The sequence below is a fragment of the Cynocephalus volans genome, chromosome 9 (genome assembly GCF_027409185.1).
Source record: "Cynocephalus volans isolate mCynVol1 chromosome 9, mCynVol1.pri, whole genome shotgun sequence".
Lineage (NCBI taxonomy): Eukaryota > Metazoa > Chordata > Mammalia > Dermoptera > Cynocephalidae > Cynocephalus > Cynocephalus volans.
Window position 1 is genome coordinate 146,733,265 of NC_084468.1, and position 24,317 is coordinate 146,757,581.

The window sequence follows — 24,317 nt, forward strand, 5'->3', positions numbered from 1 at the left end:
ATTTTCCACTTAATTTCAGTAGCAGGAATATTAGTCCTGAGAAACTGAAATATTAGGGAAATCCTAGATTGAGACTTCCAGGCATCAGCTACGAGGTGTATTTTGCTTTTAAGTAATTCTTATCGGCTCCATCGTAGCCCAGGTTAATGTCCCCAGGAATTCCACCCTCCTTGCATTCTCAAACTTTTTTCCCTTTCTTAGTTCAGTTCAATTTAAACTATTCTCTGAATGCAGCTCCGTGTCTGAAGAAACCTGGTGTACAAGAAGGAGTAAAAGCTAGCTGTGACCAGGGAGACACCCCGAGAGGCAGGCCTGCGAAGTTGTGGGCTGGCCCTAAGGGCCAGGCTTTGTCCTCCAATCAGGCGCTCTCCTCCCCGCGGGCGGGAAGCTTCCGGCGGGACCCCTTCTCCCGGGGGCGGGGCCTGCCGCTCCGGCTCCCGCCTCCCCGGCTGCGCGCGGCGGCGGGTCGTGGTCACGTGAGCGCGGCGCGGCGGGGGAGGGGCCCTGATTTCCGGGCGGCGGAAGGAGACGCGGTCGCGTGAGAGGACGAGGCGATTTGAAGACACTCTCCGGGAGCGACAGGCTGCGGCCGGCGGCGCACGCTGTCGCTCGTTGGGCTTCTGCTCGCACGCTCTTCCCCTCGGCCTCCGCGCCCGGCCCCGACAGGGCCTTCAGGTGAGAGGCCACTTCCCGTCGGGCAGGGCCCTCCCGGGACTAGGGACGGCGCGCGGGGCCGTCGCTCTCCGGTCCGCGGCCCAGGCGGACAGGGCCGGTTGTGGCCGCTGTGCGCCCCTCCCGGCCCCCGGCCGTGGCGCGCCGTTGGAGCTGGGCCTGGCTGCGGAGCGGGGCCGTGCGGGGGCGGGGCGCCCCGCGGGCGTTTGCAGCGTTTCAAGTGACTGGGTGGGTTCGCGGGGTTCCGAGTCTGAGTTTTAGGTCTGTGTGTGGGGATCGGCCCCCCTTACTCGACTGCGGCCCTGACCGGCGTTCACAGGAGTAGAAGGAGGGATAGTTGCCTAGAACCCACGGGGTCTTCACTTCTGGCACTCCAGACCGAGAACGTGGGGTGGGGCTGAACGGTCGCCTCCTTATTCGCCCTCCCGCCGCCCGGGTGTGCAGTTAAGCGACCTGTGCCGAGCAGAACCGGAGCACCAGTTGTGTGGAGTCCCCTCTGCCTGGGGCATTTGCTTCGGGGAAGTCGGGTGCCTCCGACTGGCCTCTCGGTGGAGTTTGGGTCGGGGTTGGAGAGGAGATTGTCAAAGGCCCAGTGCAGTGTGCTTGCTCTCTCCTTGACTTTTTTGGGAAAAGAAGTTAGAAATGAGGAAGGGTAGTGAGGTGTCAGGCAAACTAGGTGGAATTCGGTGCCGTTGAATTTTAATAGCCATGAACTGCCTTTAGTTGAAATTAACAGAAAAGGCCTGCAGTAGGAATATATGGAATTAAAGCCCGATAGTTTAAAAACTATTGGGGCTCACATATCTAAGAGACCCAGTGATATGAGTTCAGTCCTTGAGGTCAGAGTTCCTACTTTATACTCAAAACCAGCTACTCTGAAAGCGGCTTAGTAGAACTGTTTGACTTCTGTGCTATGAAATTCTTTATTTTAGGTGAAAATAACAGAAACTTGTAGTAGAACTTTCAAAGTTCCTAATGTAAAAATGTGATCTACATAGAAATAATCTTGCCAGTTTTAAAAGTCAAGGAAGGGCAATGAGCCCTCCTAATTGTCCTATCGAAGGCAGAACATTCGTGTGACTAATACAAAATGACGGATAACATGGCATGAACTTGACAGTAATCTCTGTGTTAGAGATCAGTCAGGTAGTTAATGGCTAAAGAGAGCCAAGAGGATTGGTGTGGGTGGGGGTAAGAGGGTTAATTTTTCAGAATGTCCTGTACCATTTATTTTCATCCCTGGTACCAGCTAGTAATTATAGGAAAAGCTCAAAGATTGTGCTTGCTTAATAAGTGAAAACCGGTTTTGTATTAAAAGAGGCCAGGTGAGTATCCAGGCCATCCTTTTTTTTCTTCTTCTTCTTTTTTTTGTCTTTTTGTGACCGGCTGCACCGTGCTCAGCCAGTGAGCGCACCGGCCATCCTCCGAACCCGCGGCGCGAGCGCTGCTGCACTCCCAGCGCTGCACTCTCCCGAGCGCGCCACGGGGTCGGCCCGGGCCATCTCTTTAGTCTTCCTTTCCTTACCCATTGTTTTTTTCAGACTGAAGTAACTAGAGATGTGGGTGGGATGAAAACTTGGGATTGGGATAAATGAAATAAGGCAAACCATTTTGATTCCAGTGTGTATAACATACAGTAGGTTTTGCAGAGCTCAGTCCTGTGAGTGAATTCCTCTTCAACTCTATTTTTTTTTTATGTTTTAAAAGATGATCAGTAAGGGGATCTTAACCCTTGACTTGGTGTTGTCAGCACCACACTGTCCCAAGTGAGCCACCGGCCCAGCCCCTCTTCAACTCTCTAGTGAAGGATTGACTTAAAAACCTTTCTGAGCCACATCTTTCAAATGGGTTTAGTACCAGTTTCTTCACATGGTATTGTGGGATTGAGTGGTAATGTATGTAATGCATCTGATATTGTGCTTGGTATGCACTGGTCCAGAGACTTCAAGAACACATACGTGTTTGTGCTTATTGCATATATAATTAGCAATGTGTCAGGCACAGTTTTGAGTGTTTTACAAGCATGAATTCATTTACTCCTTATTTGACCTACCTCATAACAACTATGTGAGGTAGATATTGTTGTTATCCCTATTTTATAGGTAGAAACTAGGGCACTGTGGATAAGTACAGCTAGGAAGGGGCAAAGTCTGGATCAGAACCTAATCAGTATGGTTCTAGAATTGGCTCTTGATCTGTGTAGCCACATCCTAGCTCATGGGGATTTTATAATGTAGTAAAACCCTGCAGTGAAGTGAATTTGGATATAATTCAGATTATATCCTTGAACTCGAGGCTGGAACTTGAGCTGCGCAGTCTTGCACCAGACATTTTATTAATCTTGCAGTAATGCAGGCTTTCGTTTTAACTCTTTTTTTTTTTTTTGTACCAACAGGTATAGCATTGTGACTTTTTATAGTTAGGCACAGGATAATTCTGATAGACCAGGAGAAGTTTCATTTGTTCCAAAGGTAGTTACTTACTCAACTGTAGTGGAAGTCAGAATTCATTATTTTTGTGGCATGTGGAAAGGCTTCAAGAAGAGTTGAACTGGTACCAGGTGGGAGAGACTGTTTTTTAGATAGAGATTAGCTTGTGGGAAGGTAAAGCTGGAGAGGATGAATGGGGCCACATTTGGAAGGACCTAATATATTCTGCTAAGGAGTTTTTATATGTGAGAGGAGTAAGAACAACTGAAAGCTCCTGAGCCTTGGTTAGATCTTTGTTTAGAAAGAGCTCTGTGGTGACTGTGGCCAGTAGTCTAGAGAGTAGACACTAGAGACGAGGCAAGAATACCAGTGGGGAAACTATTGAATAGTCTAGGGTAGATATAAAGGACTTCTTTAAAGTAGTGGTCTGGGAATGGACCGTCTTTACGCAGATCAAAGATGCCCTGTGTAAGGAAGATTTGGATTTAAGTTGAAGTAATGTGGTGAGAGGGAGGGGTGCAAGGTGACATGGTGATGCCTGCATTATTTCTTATGATAGTGGCCTACCTGGTCTTTGTTCCTTATTCCTCTGTTACATTGTATTTCCTTTCAAGCTGCTTTTTATCCTAGTTTTATTCTTTTTTCTTTTGGGTACTGTTTCCTGTTTATATCTAGTCTAGCTTTTCCTGGTATTCAGAATGCTGGATCTTCACTTTGCCTATACCAAGCCCATGCCCTACTCTTGACTTTCCTTGCTCATGAAATGCCTAGTACTCTCCTTGCTGCATATTTGAATCTTCCTCATTGTTTAGGCATTTACATTCATGAAACTTTTCCTGTTATAAGCTACATTTATTAATAACATTGATTTTCAAATTTTGCTTTCTTTTGCTAGAGGTTCCGCAGGGGACTGTAGGAACTACAAGCTTCCCAGCAGATACAGGGTATATCTGTAGCAAGTGTGCTGCTTTCCTACACACAAAGAAAAAAAAATCATTTCGGAAGGTCTACACTTAGCATGTTGCTTGACAGAGGGTTCCATGGCTCAGAAAATCTTGCAAAACCCGTGGCAAGACTGTTGCCTATTGTTAATGACTCCCCTCAGTATTTCTTGACTCAGCTTACTTTTTGCATTTCTTAACAGTGTTTTCTATTGAATATTTTGATCCTTTGACATAATCACTGTAGGCCTTGATTCTTGAGTATGTTTGAAATAAGTGTTAGAGTAATGTAAGTGTAGGAAAATAGCTTTTTTATTATCATTTATTCTTGTCTTTATCCATTGTTTTTAAATTAATTTTTTTCGTTATAGCATTCAAGAATGACCAAAAAAAGAAAACGCCAAGATGATTTCCAAAAAGTAAAACTAAAAGTTGGTAAAAAGAAGCCCAAGATAGAAAATGCTATTGCAACAAACTTTAAAACAAAGACGATACATCTGCCCGAGCAACTCAAAGAGGATGGAACACTTCCAACAAACAATAGAAAACTTAACATAAAGGTAAGTCATGAATTGTGTTTTGGTAAAGTGAGATTTTTTTGAAATCATGTAGAATGTTATGTTTTTGTGAAAAGTTGTTTTAACTCTTAAAGCAAATGGCTTGCCTAGAGTCATAGGGTTTATTGATGGATAATGTTTAGAGTTCATCTGTTACCTATATCTGATCTTATACCTGCATCTTTCCCACCTCCTCCAGAAAGATTTGCTAAACTAAACCCATAATGATTTTTCCCTAGAATACTTATGTGATGATATATCATCTGGAAATAATTCTTATGTTTAACTTTTTAATGTGTCAAGCTTTTGATAAACATTTTACCAGCTGTTTTTATAGCTAATTAAGATAAGATCCTGTTTTACTCATTTTTGAACCCATACATAGCACATAGCTTATTATAGGTTCCTGTTGAATGCTTGAAGTCAGTTGAAGTTTGACCAGTAGTTTTGCTTAAAAAATTTTTAACAGCTTTATGGAGATATAATTTACACGTAATAAAATTCACTCTTTTTAAAGAATATAGTTCAATGGTTTTTAGTGCATTTACAGAGTTATGTTATTATCACCATAATCAATTTTAGAACATTTTAGTTACTGTAGAAAGAAACGCTGTATCCATTGGAAGTCACTCCATTCCATTCTCCTAGCGTTAGGTGACGCAAATCGACTTTCTATCTCTACAGATTTGCTTATTCTGGACATTGCATGTAAATGCAATCATATATAATACATGGTGATTTGTTACTGATCTTTCACTTAGCATAATGTTTTTGAGGTTCATCCATGTTGAGGCATGTATCAGAACAGTATTTCATTCCTTTGTATTGTCATACAGTATCCCATTGTGTGGTTATGTCACATTTTGTTGATCACCCATCAGTTGATGGACGTATGGCTTCCACTTTTTGGCTCTTATATAATACTGTTATGAACATTTGTGTATAGTACAAGTCTTTGTAAAGATATGCATTTTCTAGTTTTGGTTTTTAAGCTCTGAGGGTTAAATAATACCAGAAAGGTATTTGAAGTTATGTTTTTTTTTTTGAAAGTTATGTACATTATGCCAGAAATAAAATTGTTAAGTAGTGTGCTTTGAATAAAACACACACCTTCCGAAAGACAATTTAAAATAGGCAGAAAGGGCCTGTTAAATTAAAAGTATGTAAATGAACATACTGTAATGTTTAACGTTTGGTTTATAGTTGGTCTTCAGTAAATGGTGCTGATTGCTGTCACTTTAAATCATAGAGTGCCTAAGTCTGCGTTCAGGTTAATGTAAAAACGAGAAAATTCTAACTGAAAATTATGTAACATTATTAAGATAAAAATATTTTAAAGATAAAACTGTGATCTGATCTTAATAAAAGCTAAATAATGTTTAAAATACTTATTGAGGTAGTTTTTCCATGGAGTGTTAGTGTATTAGCATAATTTTAGTTAGCATCTTTATTTGAAAATAATAGAATGTGTATGTGTATGTACCTAAAATGTGTATTTTTATTTATAGGATTTGCTGTCATAGATGCATCACTACAATGCTGGGGTTAAACAAAGTGCTCTTCTTGGACTTAAAGACCTTTTGTCTCAGTACCCATTTATAATTGATGCACACCTTTCAAACTGACTGCTGTGTTTACAGATAAAGATGCTAATGTACGATTAGCAGCAGTTCAGCTTCTTCAGTTCCTGGCCCCCAAAATACGAGCTGAACAAATTTCTCCATTTTTTCCTTTGGTAAGTGCCCATCTCTCTAGTGCCATGACTCACATTACTGAAGGTATTCAGGAGGACTCTTTAAAACTTTTGGACATTCTGCTGGAACAGTACCCAGCTCTAATTACTGACCATAGCAGTATATTGCTTAAGAATTTTGTAGAACTTATTTCTCATCAGCAGCTGTCCAAAGGACTGGTAAATAGAGACAGATTCCAGTCCTGGATACTTTCTGTAAATCCTAATCGGAGACTCACTTCTCAGCAATGGAGGCTGAAAGTCTTAGTGAGACTCAGTCAATTCCTTCAGGCCTTGGCAGATGGATCCAGTAGTTTGAGAGAAAGTGAAGGACTTCAGGAACAAAAAGAAAATCCCCATGCCACTAGCAACTCCATTTTTATCAACTGGAAGGAACATGCCAACGACCAGCAACACATCCAGGTTTATGAAAATGGGGGTTCACAGCCAAATGTCAGTTCACAGTTCAGGCTACGGTAAGAAGGATTTCAGTTATGTCCACACTCAGTTTTCCTATTTTGAATTATAACTGCTGACCATTGATGGCTAATGATGGGAAGATATGCAGTTGTATTTCGTAGTTTTCATATAGTTACTCATGATTTGATTTGGTTTACTGATGGGAGGAGTCATTTGAAAGCATATTAATTTATTCATTTCTAGCAGAGCCTAATGAGAAATAAAACTTGATGATCTCTGTTGGCTTTGTCATCTTAGAATTTCATTTTTCTTTCTAGTCTTGATTAATGTAATTATTAGTTTATGGAACTTCATTTTAGTGGTATTTTGTATTTAAGATTTAAATTAAGCAAGGGATAATAAATATTTTTTAATCATTAATCTTTTTCTTCATTCTTTCCCTTCCTTATTAGGTACCTGGTTGGAGGAGGCAGTGTGGATGAAGGCCTGTCATCTACAGAAAACCTGAAAGGATTTATTGAGATAATAATTCCATTGTTAATTGAGTGCTGGATTGAAGCTGTGCCTCCACAACTATCTGCTTCTGTTGGAAATGGTATAGAACGAGAACCTCTACAGGTTATGCAGCAAGTTCTTAACATTATTTCCCTTCTGTGGAAACTCTCTAAACAACATGATGAAACCCATAAATTGGTGAGAACTAATGGGTTCTTTATTTTCTTAGTAATGCCTTTTATCATAAATGGGAAGATTAGAAATCAGCTTATTACTACTAATTGGTTATGCATTTTCCAAAAAATACCCAGAGTTGAACTATAAACTTGTTTCTTTTGCACAAAACTACAAGTTAGTTTTTAGAGACAAATTAGTGAGAGATTATTATCTGAATATATTTAATGCATTTTTTTTAAGTGAAATGGATAACTGAATATACCTGATTTCATTTGTTTTTATTAGGTGTAATTCACAGTAGAGTTGCAGTGTATTGCTTATGGCAGGTTGATTATGTCAGGGTATTCTAGTTTCTGAAAGTCTGTTGTATTATTAAAACAGTTGCTTATTAAGTAGTCTCTTCCACTTTGTACCCCATTGCCATATTTAGCAGAAATGGAGCAAACTAAATGGGTAGTTAGCCCTGAATTGTTTTAAGTATGCTGTAGTGAATGTAGTACTTGCCATGCTTTTGCTGTGCAACTAAGGAAGAACAAACTGTAAGATTAAAGTGTTGCTAAATTAATATGGTAGCACACTTTAAAAGATCAGCTGCTGGAGCAAGACTTCAAAGATTGAAGCATCTGGTTTATAGAAGAATTCTGCATGGACTTTTGACTAGGCAAGTGTGAATTCTTGAGGTGGCCTTTGTACAGATAAAACTGAGAATGCGGTGTTTTTTTTTGTTTGTTTTGTTTTTAATTCTTTTTATTTCATGCTGAAGTTTAGAATGAGTCAGAAGGCTGCATAAACTGACTAGGGATAAATTAAATAGTATTTGATAATCTCGAAAAGCTTTATGGAATTGTATTAAGGTGAGTGTTTCTTTTAAGAGCTTTCTCTGTTGCTAATAATCCATGACCCATCATCTGTAAGGACGTTTTTTGAGTTGTTTTTCCAAACAGGGTAGCATTTTGTTTAATAGTTTTGAGCCTTTCTGTCTTTTGATTCATTGCACAAACTGGCAAAAAAAAATTAGTCATGATTAGGGGTATAGTATGTGATTTGGATAAAGTAAAGCTTGATTTTCATATGGCAGTTGGTTTGTGATTAGGCTAGTAATAATCTGTACAGCTTCTTAGAAAAGTATATGTTAATCTGCAATCTTGAATTGGTCTATTTTCATCTGAAAGGCTAAGATAGAAAATAAAAGTAATGATATTCAACATGGACTTTGAGTACCAGCCTTTTCTTTGTTTTTATAGAGCCGAGAAATAAAAATTCCAAGCCTCTTTGGTGTTTGGTGACATATGAGCACGAGTAAACTTTTCGTACTGCTTTGGTAGTTGTATTTGTATTTTGATAGGATAGTAGGACCAAAATAACAAATCTGCAAATTTATTAATTGTACTAGTTTTGGATTATCTATTACTATTTTGATAACACTGACAAAGGATCTGCTTTAATTTTACGGATATTTAAAATAGTATGCTTTAGATCTATTTTGTGTTCTTATAACATGGCTACATTTTTTTAGCAGTTCCTTAACATAGGCTACTAAGTTTAAAGACTGTATAGACTGTTGAAGACCAGAATACTGCATTGAGATACGGTTTAAAACTGAAATGACTGGAGTGGGAAGGTGGTTAATTCAGATAGGAATAATATTTGAAAGCATCTGCTGGTAGAATTCTCTAGTTTACCTTAGCAGATTTGTTATGCTGAACTGTAATAACTTGATAAAATAAGAACCATTATCTTAGAGACAAAGTATAAAAATGTATGTTAGCCATACATAATGCCGTTAAAGTGCATGTTAATTTATTTTTTTTTTACCACTTGCACTGTTAGTTTCTCTCTCATTCACCTTTATTTGTAGATTGTTAGTTAAGATATTGGGTGACCTATAACAGCTTAATCTTTTTTTAATTTCCAGTATTGTTTCCTTCCTTCCCTCCTCTCTCCCTCCCTCCCTCCCTTCCTTCCCTCCTCCCTCCCTCCCTTCATTCCTTCCTAAGTTTTTGATATTTATTAGAAAGCATTTTTTTTAATTGACACAATAATTGAACATGTGTATGGGATACTGTGTGATATTTCAATACATGTGTACAATATGTAATGATCTTAATTCAGTCAGTCAACATATCCATTACCTCAAACATTTATCATTTCCTTGTATTGGGAACATTCAAAATCTTCTTTTGTAGCTCATTGAAAGTGTATACAATAAATTGTTACTTACAGTTACCCTACAGTGCTATACAGAGCACTAGATCTTATCCATCCTTTCTAGCTATCATTTTGCATCTGTTAGTCAACCTCTTCCTAGTCTCTCTCCTCACTCCCCTTTTCTGCGTCTGGTAATCACTATTCTACTTTCTGTGTATAAGCAATCAACTTTCTTATCTTCCACATAGAGCAAGAACATGCTGTATTTCTCTTTCTGTTCCTGGCTTATTTCACTTAAAATAATGTTCTCCAAGCTCATCTGTGTTGCAACGGTTTAATCTTTAGGAGGAACAGAATGGCATTTCTTGGCCTTAAAAGTGAATCACACACCACAGGCTGAATTGTAACTTTTTCCTCAAAACCTATAGGTTTTTCTGTTGATAAATTGACATCCGGGTTAGGTACACAGTTCTAAAACCACTAATTACTTTTAAGTGTTGGTGCTGTTTAATGCATTTAGTTTACTAGTATTTGCAACATATCTGAGAAATTTCATTTGTATTCAACTAGTTTTTTTTTTAAACCTTTGTAGTAATTTCAAACTTTGATCCTTGGTTTGAAAAAAAATCTCAAGGTATATTGAATGTTATTTGCAGTGGTTGAATACCCAGATCCTTACTGAGATTGCTTATTTCTGATATACTGTGTGTATACTTAATGTGTAGCTAGTTTCTAAAATGAAAATACAATTTAACATTAACTTTTTAATTCGCTTTGGCTTTCGGGGTCCTGGGTGTCAGGGTCACAATTGTAGTTATGCACTCTAAAATTTTTGTTTTGCCTTAACTTTGTATTTTAATGCTGGGCTTACTTGCTACTTTTTTGCTGTATGTCTCATTGCTGTTATCCTTTTCCCATGAGGATTAGAATTTGCAACTAAACACAGACAGATGCATTCATGCTTCTTGAGGCATTTATTCTAAGATTTGTTGGGCATCTATAAATGTGGCTACTTAATTACAATTTAAAATGCAATTCCTCAGTCACAAGTGTTCGATAGCTACATGTGGGCAGAGGCGACTGTATTGGACAGCACAGATAGAAAACAGTTTCATCATTTCAAAAAGGCCTTTTGAATAGTGTTGTTCTAGGCTCTGGATGTAGAGATAAACAGATTGATAGATGCTTGCTCTCATGTTTACCTTCTAGTGGGACTGATAGACAGTAAGCAAATGTATACTGTTGGTACTAGGAAGAAAGATGAAAGTAAAGCAGGGTGTAAAGACAGCGTGTGTCGGAACAGAGTGAGAGGGAGTTTAGATAGTTTGTTATGAAACGCACTCTGAGGGGTAAGACATTTGAATGTCACCGAATGAAGTGAAAGAGCGAGTCTTGCGAAGGTTTGTGGGAAGAACATCCTAGGCATAGGGAACAGCAAGTATAAAGGCCCTGAGGTGAGAACAAGTTTGGCATATTTGAGGAAAGGCAGGAAAGCCTGTGCAAATGAGGTGCTAGGAGAATGGTAGAAAGTGAAGGAGAAAAAGAGTAGTGACAGTATGGCCAGATCATGTGGTTCTCTGTGGTCTCTGGTAAGGAGGTTGGATTTTAACTTGAGTGCGGTGGACATTGGAGGGTTTTGAGCAGAAGAGTGGCATGATCTGCATTATGTTTATTGAACTTTAATATGTTGAGTTTACAAAAGTAGAACACTCATTGACTCCCTTGTGCTTACTGTCCAGCTCTAGTAACCATCATTTCATGGATGACCAGTTTGCCCTACATATATGTACACCTATTCTCTTTTCCCCTTTCTGTATCATTTTGAAGCATGATTTATGTTTTAAAATATCACTGTGGCTGCTGTGTGGAGAACTGACTTTTGGGGGATAAGAAGAGAAGCAGGGAGATAAGTTAGGAGGCTATTGCAGTAATCCAGGTAAGAGATGGTAGCTTGGAGTAGAATGGTAGCTAGTGGTTGAAGTGATGAGAAGTAACTGGATCCAGGTAAAGCCAACAGCACTGCTGGTGTGCATAGTGAAGGAAAAAGGAGTTAAGGACAATGCATGTGTTAAGGTCCAGATGGCAAGGTGACTGTTGATAGGGAGAGTTTGGTTTTATTCATGTTAAGTTTTAAAATGCCTGTTCGACGTTCAAGAGGAGATATCAGGGTACAAGATACAAATGTACATAGAATCTGGAGTCAGGCAGAAATGGTACAAGGATTGATATCTGGGTAAATCCAAACATTTAGAAGTCAGGGAGACTAGAAGAATCTTGTAAAGGTTACTAAGAAGGAAAAACAATTGAACTTTAGGGTGACCAGCTGTTTTAGCATCTCAAGTTCCACCTCCTAAGAAACCACTCAGTCTCTTGCAAAATGGGATAGTTGATGACCCTGGATAGAAGGGAATAAGAGTGTTATGATCTGGAATTAGAAAGACAGTGTTCAAGTAGGAGGGAATGATAAAATTACTAATATTTCTGAAGCATTTTGGGAAGTGTATTGCTTTGTGAAAGTGTTAAATATCTTTAATGTGAAATAATGGATTTGCTGAGGAATAGAGTTAGGGTATAAATAGACCACCAGGTATAAGACTTTCTTAAATATTTTATAAACATTGCATCAATGGTCCAAATTCAGAATTTTCTTAAATCTCATGTACTCTCCCTTTTTTTCCTCTTAAACAGCAGATAAAATTCAAGTAAAAGTAATTATTAAGCACCAAAAGGATCTGCAGATGAAAATTATGTGCAGTAATAGTTCATTTTAATTTTAACATTTATTTACAGATCACTGGCAAAAGATGTATTGTAATGAAACATGTATAGTTGAATAGCAATAAGTTTTCAAATTTCTGCTTAAACTTTCGTTGGTTATTTCACATTATTTTTTCTTGTAGATTTTATAATCTTTGCTTATTTTAATAGGAATCATGGCTTTGAAAGAATTACCTCAGTGATTTTGAACACCATTTTATGAGCCATTTTCCATATGCCTTAAAAGAAATAACCAAGCACAGAAGGAAAGAGACAAATAAAAGGTATTGTGATTCTTTTCCACTGTATAGGTTTGAAAAGCTTTTTAAACAAATTATCAGTAAGTAATTAGTCTTAATATGGAACTTTCTAAACTGTGAGGCATTTATATCTAGATTTTGTGAAAATACAAGTAGCAGTAGTATGGCTGATCTTGAACAAGTCACTTTAAGCCTTGGGACTAACAGGTTTTTGATTTTTTTAAAAAAAATTAAACAGTGTTTTGTGCTACAAGAATGTATCAAATTACATAAATATTAATTTAGTAAACGTTGCTGAGGTGGGGGGATTTATTTGGGTGAGACACTATGTAATTATTGCATCTCTAAGTGAGATAGTATTTTGAAGGTCATCTAATTCTGCTCTCGTTTATACATGAGGAAATTGGTATGACATTAATATCAGTATCCTGAAAGAAGAGGGATAATTGGAGAATAATCAGAAAGAGATGGGTGATAGATTAAAATATGGAGTTAAAAGAAAAAGTAAGCCTGAAAATTATTTAAAATGTCCACCTCAAGTGAGAGCAGATAAATGTGAGAACAAATGATGTGATAAAGTATGACAAACAGGTACAAGCTAGAACACTTAAAACTGTAGTTCGCCCAAGTGAACAAACACTTGCAAGGGATCTTACAGTCTGTCAAAACATTCTTAAATATACCAAAGAATCATTAAGCTCTTTGAGCAGGTTTCAAAGGATATGCTTAGAAGTGATAAGGCTGTTATAGGCATATGGTTTTTTCATTCATTCACTAAATATTTATTTTGGTTGCTTTCTATGAACAAAGTATCGTGGTAGAGGTAATCAGATGTCTCAAGGTATACTCGCTCTCCTAAGCAGTTTCGTTCTGAATTGTAAGAAAGTGTGTCAGGAGGCAGAAAACACACCAGTGACTTTTTTAACAGAGAATTTAATATAAAGAATTGTGAACTGAAAAACCAAAATGACAGAAGGGAACAGTAAGATATTTTGGAGGTAGCAACTGAGGAGGCAGCTACTATCTCTAGAACTGGGGGAACAAAGAGAGGAATGGCAGAAGCTTGGAGAAGGGAGACAAAACTCTGACCTCTGAGGAGTGGGTGCTGCTCGGTTGGTGCTCGTGTCTTGAGCTCAGAAGTGGGGCCCAATGGGACTGAGGCCCAGAACGCTGCAGAGGGGGCTCTGGCTAGCTGGTGCTGGTGTTTCTTAGGGGGTGGTTCTGTTTCTGTGTCAGAAAAACTGCAAATTGGAGTAAACTGTGGCTACTAGAATGTGCTGCTAATGGCCTAAAGAAGATCTGCCGGTCGATACTGGCAGCAATAGGAAGCAAAAAAATAGGATGGGAGAGTGTCTCATCTTCCTACAGCTTTGTAGTCTCTTTTTACCATTATTGGCAGATCCCAATGAGAAGCAGCTGCAAAGGAAAAAAATGTGGCTCACAGAGTCCGAGCACCAGGATGACAAAGCCAAGCGTAAAGTGTGGGTTTGAAGCTGAGAAACAATAGCTCAGTAACTGACAGGAGAAGTGAATTTACATATTTGAAACAAGGCAGTATATAAGTATCATTAGAACTGTATAATTAAGTGCTATAGGAATTCATAGGAAGAGACAGATCCCTTGTTAGGATAAACAGACAAAGCTATATTGAAGAGTAGTATTTGACTGGATGTAGTGGATATGATTTCAGCAGGCAGGAATGCAAGGGATGAGAGACTATACTAACTGGAGTAGACAGCATACAGGAGAGCTGTAGGATTAGGTAAGGATGGAGAGCATGGACCTGGGTCAAAGCTGGTTTCTGCTTGTCACTGGCCTTAATGCTCAAAGTAATTTCTTATTTCTGGAGTTTATTTATCTTTTAGCCTTGATCCTTTTGGCATTGAAGAATTTTGGTTGGGTTAGAATTGTTGTTTTAGGAAGAGTAATTTAGGGAATTTCTGGAGTTGAGGTGACAGAGTCAAACAGAGAGATAAAATCCTGACATCTTGCTCAAGAAAATTTTCCCCCACGTACAATTTTCTTATTAGAGCAAAAGTTTTTATCCATGGGTAAGCTTCAGAAAGTCCTTGAACTCTTGAAATAATGATATAGAATTGTATATTTGTGTATTTTTTCTGGTAAGGGGTTTTATATATAATTTTTATCAAAATGAGATTAAATAATGGGTAGAATATTTGGAATTTAGTAGACCATTAAATTATCCAAGAGTATGTTGTTGTACCATTATTTAACACATGTATTAGACATTTAATATGTACAAGGCACTTTCTGTACTAGGTGGTGAGCATTCATTTATTTTTACATTTTAAAAATCAGCTTTATTGAAGTATAACTTATGTACAATTAAATGCACCCATTGTAAGTGAGCAGTTTGGCAAGCATATATACTCCAATTACTATGCCAAGATATAGACCTTTTCCTTATCCTAAATTACCACATGCTTATCTTTAGTCAATCTTCCACATCTCTTGCTACCCCAGGCATCCGCAATCTGATTTCTAACACTATAGGTTAGTATTTAGTTTTAGAACTTCATATAAATTTTTTTTTTAAAGCATACTGTGTATATTTTGTCCCTGGCTTCTTTCAGTAGTCTTTCTGAGATTCATTCACATTCTTGCATGTAACAGTAGTTTGTTCTTTTATATTGCTGTATAGGATTCCATTGTATAAATCTACTACAATGGTCTTATCCATTGTCCATCAAATTCATTTCTGTTTTTTTTGTAAAGAAAACAAAATTTATTGCTTACAGTTTCAGAAACTAGTAAGTCCAAAGTGCAAGAAACACATCTGGTGAGGGTCTTGTCCTGGTGGGGACTACAGCAACTCAGGGAATCACATTGTGAAATGGTGGAGCAGAGAGAGTAACTGCCTTGTGCTGTGCTTTTTGTTTCCCTTTTGACTCAGTTTTTATTTATTTATTTTTTGTAGATATGATTTTATTTATTTTTTATTGGTTATGAATATTCATAGAGTACAAAGCAAATTGTCACCACTCGTGCCTAAGATGTGATGGCCAGGTCCATACTGGCAGCTTGCCTATTACCACAAATTGTGATTATACCCTGCGTCCCCCACCCAGTTATCCCCCCAATTATCCCTAACCTCCCTCCCCATCCCCCTTTGTATCCTTAGGTAATGTTCTCTCCCTCTGCAAGTCCAACACACCACTATGGTCTTTCTTTCCTTCCTTCTTTCTCTCTTAGCTCCCACATATGAGTGAGTACATATGGTATTTATCCCTCTGTGCTTTGCTTATTTCACTCAACGTAAGTTTCTCCAAGCTCATCCATGTTGTTGCAAATGGGAGAATTTTGTTCTTGTTTTATGGCAGAGTAAGTATTCTATGGTGTATATATAAGGTGGTGAGCATTTAGTGGTAAAGGAAATAGGCAGGGTGCCAGTTCTCATGGAGTATAGTTTAATGAGGGAGACATACTTATTTCTCTGATTCTTTAATCAGTGACTGACTGATAAATATAATGAAGGAAGAGTTTACGGTATATACATAAGGAGGCGGTCCTGATCTTTCAAGGGGGAGGAGGGTCCTAGGGAAGGCTACTGTGATGAAGTGACATTTGTCTCAAGATATAAAAGGTAAAAAAAGGAGTTAACTTGAGGAGGTTGAGATGGAGAATTGTAGGCTTTTTAGCAAACATGGATTGCTGGTATAATTAACTTATTCTTCATCGGGTTCCTCCAGTGGTTATTTTTTGGCACTATAGGCTGCTCTTGTTAGTGCATTGAATACTTAGTACATACCAATACAGATCATAGTTAGGGAAGCCAACAATAGTCTAGGCCAGTGGCCTTCACACTCATATTCATGTTCCCCCAGTATATTTTTTTTTTTTTTTTTTTGTCGTTTTTTCGTGACCGGCACTCAGCCATTGAGTGCACCGGTCAGTCCTATATAGGATCCGAACCCGCGGCGGGATCGTCGCCGCGCTCCCAGCGCGGCACTCTACCAAGTGGACCACAGGCTCGGCCCCCCCCAGTATATTTTTAACTTCATGTCTAAATTTTTTCATCTCAGGTTGAAATAGAGAGTTGCAAATGATATAATTTATTTTGTTGTGGTAAAATATATATAACATTAACCATTTTAACTGCTTTTTTCCCCCAGTATGCATAAGTATCATTCTTTTATTTATTTATTGAATTTTTTTTTTTTAGCTTCTCAGTGTACATTGATTTTCGTGACCCTTTTACCCACTCATGAATTTGCCTATTCGTCATACCTCATGTTAAGTGGAATCTTATAGTATTTATCCTTTTGTGTATGAAATAATGTCTCTACAACAATGTTGTAACATGTATTGGAATTTCATTTTTTTTTAACAGACTTTATTCTTTAGAGCAGTTCTAGGTTCACAGCAAAACTGAGCAGAAAGTACAGAGTTCCCATGTACTCTCTGTCCTGATCCATGCATAGCCTTTTTCACTATTAACACTGTGTAGCAGAGTAGTACGTTTGTTGCAGTCTGTGAACCTACATTGATACGTCATTATCACCAAAGTGATAATTTACATTAGGGTTACTCTTGGTGTTACACATTCTGTGAGTTTTGACAAGTGTATCCATCATTATAGTATCATACAGAATAGTTTCAGTGTTCTAAAAATCCCCTGTGCTATGCCTAGCTTTTTCATCCCTCCATCTCCTAACTCCTGGTAACCACTGATCTTTTTACTATCTCCATAAGTTTTGCCTTTAACAGAATGTCATATAGTTGGAATCATACAGTATGTAGCCTTTTCAGATTGGTTTCTTTCACTTAGTAATATTCATTTAAGGTTCTTCCATGTCACTTGTTGGCTTGATTATTTCTTTTTAGCGCTGAATAGTATTCCATTTTATATGTATGTATACCACATTTTGTTTATCCATTTGTCTACCAGTGGACATTTGGGTTGTTTCCACCTATTGACTATTGTGAGTAATGCAGCTATGAACATTGGTTTCCAAATATGTGTTCAAGTTTTTGCTTTTAATTTTTTTGTGTATATCAAAGGATGTAATTTTGGCATTACTGAAAATACCGACATCTAAAAAATTCAGGGTAGTTGAGTTGTCTTTAAGAACACTGCCTTTTTGGGCTCATAATTTATTGATTTAGATGATTATTCTGAGTTAATGCCGGTAAGTACAACTAGCATGAAAAGGTTGGTGAATAGATGCAGCTAAGTCTTGCCTTTGGCCTACAGATCAGTTTGTGAAAACAGTTAATTCACTGCTGACTAGAGAAGTCCATTAATTGGAAAGATTTTTTTGTTTGCTGGGGAAATTTTAGTTTATTTTTTCAGAGGAATAGAGATTTGATTAATTTAGCAAGTTGAGGTTGATTGAATGGTGGTTGGGTTGTGAATTTATTGCAAAGTATGTTAGAAAGGCCAGATTTCCATTTATGGTAGTGATAGTTTCTTTTAAAAATATTTGTTTTTAAAATGTGAGCTGTATCAAATAATAAGTAAATAGAAGTTCAGACAGTATGCGAATGATTACGTTTTGGCAAATGTACTAACAAACAGATTTCTTTTGGGGGACCAGAGAACAGAATAAGCTGCAGAGAAAGATAGCCCAGTAGGGATTGAGTACTTCAGGAAGCAAAAATCAAAAAGGAAATTGATTTGCAGTTTCATCCACAGAAAAAAATCAGGACTTCCTGTCATTAAATCGAAGAGAAATATCTGTAAAGGTTAAAATGAAAGATCATCTAGAATAGCATTAAAAGGTTACATGGTAAAAAGAGGTTTGTTGGATGTATTGTATATAGAAAGTTTTCATAACTAGTTTAAATAAGGACTCCTTTGAAGATCTAGAATTGTTAAATCCATAAGGATTGTTATTACTTAGGGAGAACCTTATGATAAAGGAACAGAACAAATTAGGCTGGAGGTGGGAGGAAAACTCCCTGAGATTTTGTGTAAGCAGAAGACTTTTTTTTTTTAATGTGTATTTTATAAGCATTGTTGGTATTGTGAGACAGTTGATTACATTTAGCTAGCTTACTCTTATGACATTTATCTAAGGCAGTAGTTCTCAAAGTGTGGTCCTTGACCCCTGTGGACCACAAGGTAAGAACTACTTTCATAATTATATTAAGACGTTATTTGCCTTTTTGTTTTGTTTTGTTTTGACATTTGCACTGACAGTGCAAAAGCAATGGTGGGTAAAACTTGGTATGATAGCATGAATATAAGCAGCAGCACCAAACTGTACTAGTAGACACATTCTTCACTGCCATATACTCACAGTGTAAAAAAACAAGCCAGCTTCACTTAAAAATGTCCTTAACGAAGCAGTGAAAATTCTGATTTTATTAAGTTATGACCCTTGAAAACATGCATTTTTAATATTCTGTTTGATGGATGAATGGGAAGTGTACGTAAAGCATTACTGCTGTATATCAAAGAACTACAGTTATCTCAAGAAAATAGCTTTGTGTGATTGTTCTACTTGTAAGTATTTTTTTGGAATGGACTCAATTTTAACCTAAAAATGACTGAGACAAACTCAGACTTGGGTGTTTTGGCAGACATTTTTTTCACAAAAATGAACAAAGTGGACCTCTCAATTCCAGGAAAACAACTGGTATTTGTTGCCAATGATAAAATTTGAGCTTTCAAGCAAAAATTGATATTTTGGAGAACTTCTTTCTACCACTATGAATTGTATCCTTACTTTTTCTCCCTTTCTGCTCTTCATTTTTTTTCATGTATCTCTGTCCATCGGGGATCATTAAGAATCTTCTGGAGCTTTATTTTTTTTGCATAAAAATATTTTTTTCTTTTGTATTTCTAAAGAATGTTTTAGTAGAGTATAATATTCTTGGTTTGGCAGTTATTTTCTTTGAGCACACTTAAAATAACATTTTACTGTCTCCTGGTTTTCACTGCTGTTTAAGAAGTCAGTGACGAGCCTAACTGTTGATGCTTTTTAAAGTTACATGTTAGTTTTTTCCTCCTAAAATTTTTCTCCTTGTCCTTTGTTTTCTGCAGTTTCATAATGATGTATCCTGGTGTGGTTTTCTTTCCTTTTTATTTATTCTCCTTACAATTCAGTAGACTTACTGAATCTAAGATCTTGAATCTTCAACAACATGTCTTTACTCAGTTCTGAAAAATTCTCATTATCTTTTAAAAAATTACTGCAGTACCATTTTCACTTTTAATGCTAATTTAGTATAGAAGAACACTTCAAAAAGTTTGTGTACTCTAATTTTAGGGATATTTACTGAATCCTCTCCTATTTTTCTTGTCTTTTCTTTATCTCTTATCTTCCAGTTTTTAATTCTTTAGTTGTGTCCAGTTGTAGGCAAACATAAATCCATTGAATTTTTTTCCTAATTTTTATTTTAGTTCTAGAATTTCTGTCCACTTGTTCCGTCATCATTTATTGAAAAGATGATCCCTTATCCATTGAATTGCCTGTGCTTCTTTGTCAAAGTTCAGTTGACTATATTTTTGTGGGTTTGTTTTGGGACTCTCTGTTCCGTTAACTTATGAGTTTCTCTTCTTTCACCAATACCATGCTGTCTTGATTACTGTAGCTTTATAGTAAGCCTTGAAATGGAATAATGAGAGTCCTCCTGCTTTGTTCTGCTTCAGTCTTGTGTTGGGTATTCTGGATCTTTGACTGTATTGTATAGACTTTACAATCAATTTGTCAATAACTACGAAATAGTTTGATGGAATTTTGATTAGTATCATGTTGATATGGATCAAGTTGGAAAGAACTATTCCTTAAGCGACTAGGATGTTGTAGAACTGGAATTCGGTTTTATCTGAGCTGTTTATTTTATCCTGGGAGAGAAATCTTTGAGGATCCAGCTTAAAGTAGCGATAATATATCTTTGGCTGGCCTCGGGGCTTAGACTTTTGCCTTCCTTTCTCTGTGGAGCCACTGAAAGGTTACCTTAGTTTTGCAGCTTTTTCTTTGGAATTGGCAGTTGCCCACAAGACTAAATCTTGAGTGCCTGGAACTTGCTTTTTCCTCGGTTTGGGGGCCCAGTAAATGAATGTTCATTTTCTTGTTAGCTCTTTTGAGAGTGCTTTTGAGATTTAAAAAAAAAAAACACGATTTCATCCAGCTTTTAGAGTTATTTTCAAAAGGAGGATTGGTTCTAACTACCTACACTACCGATACTGGAAATTGAAGTTTCACCAGAGACCTGCCTCCCTTATGGAATTGATGGTTGGTATATTTATTCTTTAAAATTTTTGTATAAATTCTTGGAGGATCAGAATGAACTCTCCCACGTTTGAAGATGTCCATTGAGACCTTTCAGATAGTAATAGATTATGCTGTTCAAGATAAAGTTACGGTAGATCATGTAGAGCTCTTCCTGTGGGGAAGAAATGTTGCAAGTCTGTCCCAGTTTTTATTCTCTCTTTTCTTGATGAAAGAATTCCCAATTTTTAGCTGCATATATGGCTACACAAAGCAAAATCTATATTTCCCAGCTTCCTTTGTAGTTAGGAGCAGTTATGTGGGTAGTTTCTTTTAGATAGTTCAGACTTCTCCCATTATCAGACTTGTACATTGAGTTGTCTATGGGTCACCTCTGGCTGGATTTATGACACTTTAGCTCACATACCCAAGGTAGCATTTATTTCTAGATCGCTGTTTCTTTTTCATCATCATCGTTATCAACTTAGTCACCAGTGCTAGATCCCTTGACTCCTTCCTTTTCCATCATCCCCAAACTCACTCATATATGTGTACATTTAAGCACATTTCAGGTCCAGGTAATTTTTATTCTTCCTAAATGCCCCACTTCTCCCAGTTCATACCAACAAAGACCCTGGTTCTTGCACCTGTCATCTCTTGCCTGGATTGCTAAAATAGCTGCACAACTGCTTCTTTGTTTATGGTCTCTAACTTGCATTTTTCCTTTTGCATCCACGGAATCATTCATCCGAAAGAAGTTCACAACCCTGTTACTCCCTTCCCTACAGAATTCATTTTAGTGTCTTTAGCCTTTGACTCTTTGTCATTTGGTCCCATTTTACCTTTCCAGGCCCATTTGTCATTTCTAGTCTTGCATTTGATGAAATGCAATTGACAGCGCCAACTTTACTTATCTTTTATTTTCCTTCTCATGTATTTGTGGTTTCTGTCTACTGTGTCCTGGCTTAAGCCTAATCTAGGATTCATCTTTTCCTTTAAATGGTTAGTTTGAGATATTTATGATTTTAGATAACTTTACATTTTTCAAAACATGACAGAAATAGGCTCTGTTGTTGAATATATCATAGTCTGAAATGAATATGTTCTAAGTTGCAAATTGTGTCTTTATAAGAATATTCTATTTGAGGTGTTTTGAAATTTCTTTCAAGCTTTGAAAGGCATGTTTTTTATTTGACTAGAATTAAAAAAACTGATTTTAATATGGAATTAAAAAATTAAGTTATTTCAGACCAGTGCTTACCTAGATAAGTCTCCTTCACACATGAGGAAATTGCGGCCAGGAGAAATTAGTGATTCTTTTAAGTCAAATGATTACTTAAAAGCAGAGCCAAGATCTACTGTGGTGTTCATCCAAATATAAGTATCTTCTATTTAAAAAGTCTCTAAGTGTGTTAGGGGTTTCAAGTCTTTTTATCTTTCAAATCTTCTGAGATTCTCGGGCATTTACCTTTTGTGTGAATAGCACTTAGTAGTGAACTGAGCAGTATACACTGTAATTCATGTCTTAACAACCTTCATTCCCTAATGGATGGTTTATTTCTAGAACTGTGGCCTAAACCTGGCCTATGCACCTGTCTTTGTGGCAATTTATCAATTCTAGAAGGAAATGTGTTTTATCCATTGATTGATTATTTTAAGTATTCTAAATGAAGCAGACACAGTTGATGTAACACTTTATAGATGTGTGTTTGTCTTTGTTTTTAGCACGAAGCATTGCACGATTGTCTCCAATAACATAGATCATCTCTTACTGAACTTAACACTGTCTGATATCATTTTCTCCCTGGCCAGTGCCTCAGCTTTGACGAAGGATTCCAGTTGGATAGAAACGATAAGGAAATTTGTGACAGAGACCCTTGAAGATGGTTTTAGGCTCAATAGTAAGCAGCTGAACAGATTGCTTGGTGTATCATGGAGGTTAATGCAGATACAACCAAACAGAGGTAGGTAATGCTGATTTGCCCTTATTTAAGAGAGGAGCTCTTATGCATGCCATTTAGGTTCTAGCTTTGAAATGATGACTTTCAAACATTCATGTAGTCAGGTTAATTACATTGAAGCCTTAAAAGGTAGCACTATCTGCTTGAACTCTGAAATTGTCTATGGCTTAGTAATTCTGTTTTCAGTGGTTGGTCCACTCTGAAGCAAATTGCTTAAGAGTTCTGCCTGTTGTTTTGCCCCTCATAGATTTGTTACCCCACTTCCCCTGGGTGATGGAGCCACAAAGGATTACTTAAAGCCTTTTTTTTTTTGAGCAGTGAGAAGCCCCAAAGTGGTTAACTTTCCCGGAATTTTTAAGCGAGAGGCATTCCTTTTTTGGGAAATTAACCCCATTTGGGGTTTTTTGCATTTATTTTCCAGACCAGGAAGAGAACATAGGTAGGGTTATAGTTTTACAATATAGACTGGTAACTTTTAGTCATCAGCACCGCACTCTACCGAGTGAGCCACGGGCCGGCCCTAGACTGGTAACTTTTAGTGAAACAAGGCAGATGACATTTTAGTAAGGCAATTAAGTGATTTATTAACAAACATTTTTTACAGCAATTTTTTTGGTATTTTTATAATTTAATTAGTAATCTATTTGTTTTTGAGCCAGCAACCTTGCTGTGCCACAAATTTTTATTTTACAGCAGAGACTTTATAGCTTGAGGAAAATTTTCTGTTTTTTGCAAGGTTAATATTTGAAACTGTAAGGCTTTGGAAAACCAGGCCCTGTGAAGTACATATGCTTTATAGTATATTCCACATCTCCCCCCATTTTATTTATTTTAAAAGAAAAAGCAAAAGTTACAGATTAGGTTGGCACAGTTAAGACAAAAGCATTTAAAGCAAAGTTGGTATTATTTAGCATAGCAAGTTTTTTTTAATTTACTCTAGGTGAGGACTGAGATGTTATTGTTTTTTAGGGCAGCTGCAGCAGCATTATTTTAGGTGCTGCGAATTGGGTGTAATTACCAATTGTTGAAACTCCGGAAAGGGATTTTGCTCCATATAATAGTTGATTCTGAGTTTAGAAAGTTTGTTAAACTGTTTAGGACATTACTGTTTTTAAAGCATTTAGTTTTTTGTAAAATTTTTGATTAATTACAAGTTTTTGTTTAAGAACAGGATGTTTTATTTAAGTTACAAACACCCTCTTTAAGGCCAGGAAAATTTAGAGAACTGCTTTTGTAGAGAAGACGTTTTTCCCTTTTTGATTAAGGCATTTTTTATAAAAGCATTAATGATTAATATCTTGATTGAAAAGGTTTTACTTTTCTTTGTATAAATTTTTTGGTGTTGGGAAGGCTTTTTCCCAGGTGGTGATTGAAAGGAAAATTTTGGCTTACTTTTTTATAGTGATTTGTTTTACATTGGGGGGAAGATGAACAGCAGGATGAAGCAGCAGTTAGGCCAAATGTAGGCAACATGAAAGGGGTCAGAACTTGGAAGTGAGACCTGCTATTTTATATTTAAAGTTTTAAATTATATTTTGTTATAAGGAGAGAGTTAATTTTTATTAAACTTATAAAAATAGCCACATTG

At 37.1% G+C, this 24,317-nt stretch overlaps 1 protein-coding gene across 5 annotated transcripts in view; it reads left to right on the forward strand.

Moving 5' to 3' along the window:
- The first annotated feature begins 525 nt into the window (after positions 1–525).
- LOC134386449 (tripartite motif-containing protein 75-like) overlaps positions 526–24,317 on the forward strand; it is a 49,391-nt gene continuing 25,599 nt past the window's right edge. For 2 of the 5 annotated variants that reach the window (XM_063108635.1, XM_063108634.1), the window contains exons 1-6: positions 526–675; positions 4,414–4,602; positions 6,108–6,334; positions 7,204–7,444; positions 12,500–12,612; positions 22,581–22,732. Coding sequence is in view for 1 of the 5 variants with exons in the window: in XM_063108639.1 (XP_062964709.1) it covers positions 12,548–12,612 (65 nt within the window). In the remaining 4 variants the exon portion in view is untranslated. The remainder of the gene's footprint in view (positions 676–4,413; positions 4,603–6,107; positions 6,335–7,203; positions 7,445–12,499; positions 12,613–22,580; positions 22,733–24,317) is intronic. The other 3 variants (XM_063108636.1, XM_063108639.1, XM_063108637.1) reach the window with 3 other exon arrangements.